At 38.5% G+C, this 6,383-nt stretch overlaps 2 protein-coding genes across 2 annotated transcripts in view; one reads left to right on the top strand and one right to left on the bottom strand.

Annotated features, from left to right (window-relative positions):
- Positions 1–6,383, bottom strand: part of LOC103510603 (alanine--glyoxylate aminotransferase 2, mitochondrial-like) — a 25,008-nt gene that overhangs the window by 11,242 nt on the left and 7,383 nt on the right. Inside the window, exon 2 of the mRNA XM_026824612.1 lies at positions 2,589–2,695. Within this exon, the coding sequence (XP_026680413.1) occupies positions 2,589–2,695 (107 nt within the window). The remainder of the gene's footprint in view (positions 1–2,588; positions 2,696–6,383) is intronic.
- Positions 2,690–6,383, top strand: part of LOC103510600 — a 20,746-nt gene continuing 17,052 nt past the window's right edge. Inside the window, exon 1 of the mRNA XM_026824616.1 lies at positions 2,690–2,954. The gene's annotated coding sequence lies outside the window, so the exon portion shown is untranslated. The remainder of the gene's footprint in view (positions 2,955–6,383) is intronic.

Genomic DNA, 6,383 nt, shown 5'->3' with positions numbered 1-6,383 from the left:
CAATAGTCCGTCCCCTATACCTTTTATTATTAGTAATAATAAAGGAAGGACGGACTAAAAAGGTATAAGGGACGGACTTTTGTATTCGCTTCGGTGTCTGTCTGTCTGTCAGTCAGTCTTACCAGGTTTGGATAAGTCCTTCTATGGGGACAGACTGACTGACTGACAGACACCGAAGCAAATACAATAGTCCGTCCCAAAAAAAAAAATACCGACCTATATATATCAAATTAAAGGTCTTTTTACCAGGATCACGAAAATGGTGGTGCAAATTTTGTCCAGAAAACCATAAAGCAAAAAAAAAAAAAAAAAACCAGGTTTGGATAAGTCCTTCTATGGGGACAGACTGACTGACTGACAGACACCGAAGCAAATACAATAGTCCGTCCCAAAAAAAAAATACAAGTAAAATCAAAAAATCAAATCAAGAATAATAATAAACTGAATATTAAATAAAATAGGTAGGTACATAAATACTAATTTTCTTTAACCAAGATCGAAAAATTCCCAGAGGGACGGGCCCCGCTTGTTAAAAAGTGGTTTTTTGGACTTTTCTCGGTGACGAGGTCTAAGTTCGGAAAATGACCCACAGAACCTTATTGAAAATGATGACATCTACCTACCCTGAGCCGTTGTCAGGGTTTTTTTGGCGCACCCTGTATATACCTATGTTGTATGTTGGTAACTAAAATATAATAATAAAAAAAAAAACTATGGTACATATTTTCAACTTGGAAGTGACCCGAACTTACTAAAACTAACCCAATGATGTTACTATGGTATTTTTTACTTGGAACTGACCCGAACTTACTAAAACTGACCAAATGATGTTACTATACCTGTTGCCTTTGTACTTTTGTCGCGCTGCGCTCATACGTCATATTATAGTAAGTTTCTGCAAAAAGATTTAAGATCCCCCCCAAAAAATACCACTTCGTGGCATAAAAAAGGCGTATTTTGTGAGTTTTTGACAAAAATATTTTCGAAAAAAACACAAGGAAACCCGTTTTTTCCATACTTGCGGGATTCAATCCCGCGCGGGATTGAGGGTAGTACTCGGGGTAACATAGGCTACTTAAAATTGTCACATTCCATCCTGATTTAAAATGGCGGCGGTTCAAAAACGTGAAGAAAATGGCATATTATGTTGATAGACCCATTTTTGTGTTCTTTTCACGGGAACACGGCTCGACCGATTTTGATGAAATTTTTTTGGTTGTTAAAAAGAGTACTCAGGGTGACATAGGCTACTAAAATTATCACATTTCATCCTGATTCAAAATGGCGGCGGTTCAAAGTTATGCCTATTATGCTGCTCTGTTGGACATGTCAGGGAGCGCGTATCGCGACCGTGTGTGTGTATGTGTGTAGTGGATGTGTGTGGTGGGTGGGTGTGGTAGGTGGGTGTGTGTGGTGGGTGGTGTGTGGTTGGTGTGTGATGGGTGTGTGTGTGTGATGGGTGTGTGTGGTGGATGGGTGTGTGGTGGATGGGTGTGTGTGGTGTGTGTGTGTGTTTGTTGTGTGATGGGTGTGTGTGGGTGGGTGTGTGTGTGTGTGATGTGTTGGGTAGTTGTAGTTGGGTTCAATAATGCAAAAGAGTAAACAAAAGGATTAAAGGTTAAAGGAACCATGTAAAAGAAATGTCCCCCCAAACTTCAAACCATGAGTGAGGTCACTGTGGTCCCTAGAAAGAGATTTTTTTTTTTTACCTCTGTATTTTGTGAGTTTTTGACAAAAATATTTTCGAAAAAAACACAAGGAAACCCGTTTTTTCCATACTTGCGGGATTCAATCCCGCGCGGGATTGCCATCCCTAATCCCACCCAAAAAAGTTTAGAAATCCAGTTTTGTACCCCGCCTTTTATTCACTTCATAATTTGTGTGCTCCTCCTTCACGTAGTACCTACCTTTCTTTCCCCTCATCGCTCTCCTCTTTCCTCTAATATTACTTCTGCTTCACTGCATTGGCGGCGTTCCATCGATTTAATTTTAAAGCATTACACGCCGCCAATGCAGTGAAGCAGAAGTAATATTAGAGGAAAGAGGAGTGCAATGAGGGGAAAGAAAGGTAGGTAGGTATAGGTACTACGTGAAGTAGGAGGACACAAATTATGAAGTGAATAAAAGGCGGGGTACAAAACTGGATTTCTAAACTTTTTTGGGGTGGGATGGAGTTTTGTTTATTTTTTGTGGGCACTTGATTTATTTTGGGAGGAACGACTTGGCGGGGTCTTTTTTTATGCCACGAAGTGGTATTTTTGGGGGGTTTTATTTATTAAGATAAATGTTAAATAAAAAGAAAACCTCACTTCGACACTGATCATTATTCATGATACGCCACTGTTAAGGCGCTTTACCTTCTGACAACACTGTAACAAAAATATGAGAGGTTAGCTTTTTCTTCTCGAGTTTTCCAGATGTACCAATTTTGACCCTGTGTGAATTTTACAATAAAATAAAAGTTAATAGAAGAAGTTCTTTTGTGTAATTAATATTGAAAGGTGTTCTTCTTTATTAGCTTATAACCTTCAATAAAGTCCCGATTACTTTTAGGTGAAGTGTGGATGCTAGAGATAAATAACACTTACCTGATACTTTCTAGGTACGTGATCCGTTGGAGGTAGCACAGGAATATCAATAGTGACACCATTACTCGCGTAGTTCTGTTTGTGGAGGCGTGACCAATCACTTATAACTGAGGTGGAAACATAAAAATCTCATTAGACTCTCACAGAGTACAATAGGCCATCTAGTCCCAGTAGGTAAAACACAGCACGATTGATAGTAACAAGCAAGGATAGGTCAAAGGGGGAAGGTAACAACACCCCCAAATACAAGCATAAACCCAATCTTGCTGCGGAGAGGAGAATTCAGGGGATAAAAGATTGGATAAATCATAACGGCTACCTACATATGATGTGATTTTTGGTAATTTTGCAACTAGGTATCTAAAGGTAAGTAAGTGTTATTTGTTCATGCCTATAAATTCGTATATAATTATCTTATCGGCCGTCGGCCGCTGGCAAAGCCATGTTATCTTCGTAATTTAAATAAATTTATATAATGCTGCCTTTTGGTTATACAAATGTTCATCAGAACAAATGCGGCCTCTCCGCTGACAAATCTAGCTATGTTATACTTGTAAAGAGTAAATATACAGGGTGCACCAGAAAAACACTGACAACGGCTCAGGGTAGGTAGATCTCATCATTTCCAAACAAGGTTCTGTGGGTCATTTTCCTAACTTGGGCCTCGTTACCGAGAAATGTCCAAAAAACCACTTTTTGAAAAATCACCGACCTTGTTGTGTCAGTGATTTTCATTTTAATAGATAAACTATTTTTGTTAAAACCACGAGCCAGAGCACAAAATTTTGATCCGAATACATCCGAAACCCGATTTCCAACGTTCAGTTTTGATATGTTTTTTTTTAAGCTTGAATATCTTCGTAATTTAAATACGTCATGTCCGATTATTACATTACGAAACACGCGGTTTTTGTCCGAGGAAATTTTGGAGCACAGGTCTCCATCTTTCAGGAAAACTTGCGCTTTATTCAAGGATCAGAATGAGACCTTTTTTACCTTCTTAAGTCACGTCCTTTCCGGAGAAATAACCACTTGACTACCTGTAAAAACACTCATGATGCTAGAAAACTACTGACCGTGTGTGGGTACCTTTGCAATGTTGTAGATTTTTTTTTTTTTTTTTTTTTTGAGAGGTTTGACAGAGGGAACTGTAACTGCTATGGTCTTATTGTCCCGAAATCGAAGAGAGAAGGAAGACAGGATAGGAGAAAGCCAGCCATTCCGAGAACCGCCCCGGGCGGGAATCGAACCCGCGGCCTAGCGCTTAGAAGGCAGACGCACTACCAACTAAGCTAACTAGGCTGGCAAATGTTGTAGAAGACGCGAGGTCTGTGAAAATAAAATTCAATTTTTCCGCTGGGAAAAAGATTTATTTCAACCAATCAGAGGAAAACTTTTTTAAACGAAAATGTAAACAAGCCAGCCTAGTTAGCTTAGTTGGTAGTTTAGGTAGGTACATAGGTATTCTTTAACCACGATCGAATAAACTACGGCCTAAAAAATTCCCGGAGGGACGGACCCAGCTTGTTTTTTACTACCTGATATAAGGGAATTTTCTTCTTGCTAAAGGTTCACGATTTACCTCTCTATGTATTAGTAAAGGGCAGATTATTAGTAGGAAAATGTCCTGGGAGGTAGTTCTGTTTGTTTGGAACTATGGCAACATAATATTTACCTTCTTCTTGGAATTTGTCTGGATCAATAATATTGCACAATGTGTCCAAGGCATAACTAACAATCTCAGCATCACCCCGGTCAGCTTCCAATATATGACAGATCCCAGCCATGCCTTGAGCCCCTACTTCCACTCGGAATTTCCGGGACATTGCCTTTAATGCCCTACAAGCATCTCTGCGGTCATCTAAAATTTTTCGATTTTACTTTCATTCATTTAATGATTTAAAATCAAGACTAGAGCCCGTTCTCCCTTTATTCCCAATATAATGTTCAAGTCACCCATCCATTTATAAGAAAATGTGAAAAAAAAATCCCACAATTACTCAATTAACTTTAAGTCACCCATCCATTTATTGGCTTTGCTCGGCGTAGCTTAACATCGGTGACGCTAAAACCGGTCTTAAATGATCGACTGAAGTGTTATCTAAAACTTTCTCGCTTTGAGTTCATAGGTCGTCGCGACAAATTTCAAGATCAGAGCTCATTTGTGTGGGAAAATGTGAAAAAAATCCCCCAAAAACAGACCGACAGACAGACGACACCGAAGCGAATACAATAGCCCGTCCCTTATACCTTTTTTAGTCCGTCCTTCCTTTATTATTACTAATAACTAATAATAAAAGGTATAGTGGACGGACTATTGTATTCGCTTCGGTGTCTGTCTGTCAGTCTGTCCCCATAGAAGGACTCATCCAAACCTGGTCGACCTATAAATCAAATTAAAGGTCTTTTTACCAGGATCACGAAAATGGTGGTGCAAATTTTGTCCAGAAAACCATAAAGCAAGAAACCAAAAAAACTGGTTTTTGCGGGATTTTTTTCACATTTTCTCACACAAATGAGCTCTGCTCTCGAAATTTGTCGCGACGACCTATGAACTCAATTTTAGATAACAATCAAAAAAAAAAAAAAAAAAAAAAAAAAAAAAAAAAAAACTGATGTGAACATCGACTTTCTATTACATTTGCGAAACTCCTGCAGTTCCGCAAATGTAATAAACAATAAAATGTCAACAAAAAATACCACTTCGTGCTATAAAAAAGACCCCGCCAAGTCGTTCCCCCCAAAATATATCAAGTGTCCAAAAAATAAACAAACTGTCATACCACCCCTAAAAGATTTGAAATCAATTTTGTACACCGCCTTTTATTCATTCCACTAGCAGAAATCCGGCGCTTTAGTTAATCTCCGGATTTCTGCTAGTTAATCCTTAGGTATGTAGGAAATAACTAGTGGTTGACCCGTCCTTTGTACGGGACCACACACACACACAATCAGCCCACCACACACATACATACACACACCACACCCACACATACATACACACACCACACACACACCACACACACCCACCCAACACAACACACACACATCCATCTCACACACCCATTACACACTGTAACATACATAATTATGTACCCTATCCTCCTAAGATGAAGAAACTAAATAGAAAGATAGATACCTAAAGAGTTAAAGAAAAGAAAGAATAAACCTAAGGAAAATTAAGGTTGCTGGCTGTTTCATGGAAATACCACTGAGTAAGCTCGAAAACTCGGATCCAACCCAATGGCACTCCCAGGAACCAACTGACCTGGATTCGGACACCACTTGTTTCAATAGCTTGAGGGCTGGTGAAACTAGAAGCCAGCCAAATAAATGGGAAGATCTAAAAGTTAGAATGTAAGAAAAGATCAAAAAAACTATAGCTGTACCTTGGTTTGAAAATATGCTGGATAACTTTCCAAGGAAGCTGAAATAAAATAATAGGAGAGCACTTGCTTTCACCCCAAGGGTGAAAGCAAGGGTGTCTTGACCATAGTTGACCAAACCAAAAGCGTACCAAATGAGGTTCCAATGAAGAAACCAATGTAACAGAATAGATCAGAGATTCAGAAATATAGTATGAAATTAAAATAAGACGTATACCTAGGACTGAGCAGTCCTTATCAAGCTGAAAAGGAACCTAGCTAAGTAAAATGAGAATAGGTATTGCATTTTAAAAGGTCTTTGGTATGGGTCCAAAGATAACAAGAAATATTTGGTAATGAATTATTTATTAACATCTTTTTTTTTTTTTTTTTTTTTTTTAATTTTCAAAAAAAGGAAATAAAATAAATG

Source organism: Diaphorina citri, unplaced genomic scaffold, assembly GCF_000475195.1.
Source record: "Diaphorina citri unplaced genomic scaffold, Diaci psyllid genome assembly version 1.1 scaffold621, whole genome shotgun sequence".
In the NCBI taxonomy this organism is placed as follows: Eukaryota; Metazoa; Arthropoda; class Insecta; order Hemiptera; family Psyllidae; genus Diaphorina; species Diaphorina citri.
The sequence above is the reverse complement of the archived record's forward strand: the minus strand, read 5'-3'. Positions and strand labels throughout refer to the sequence as shown.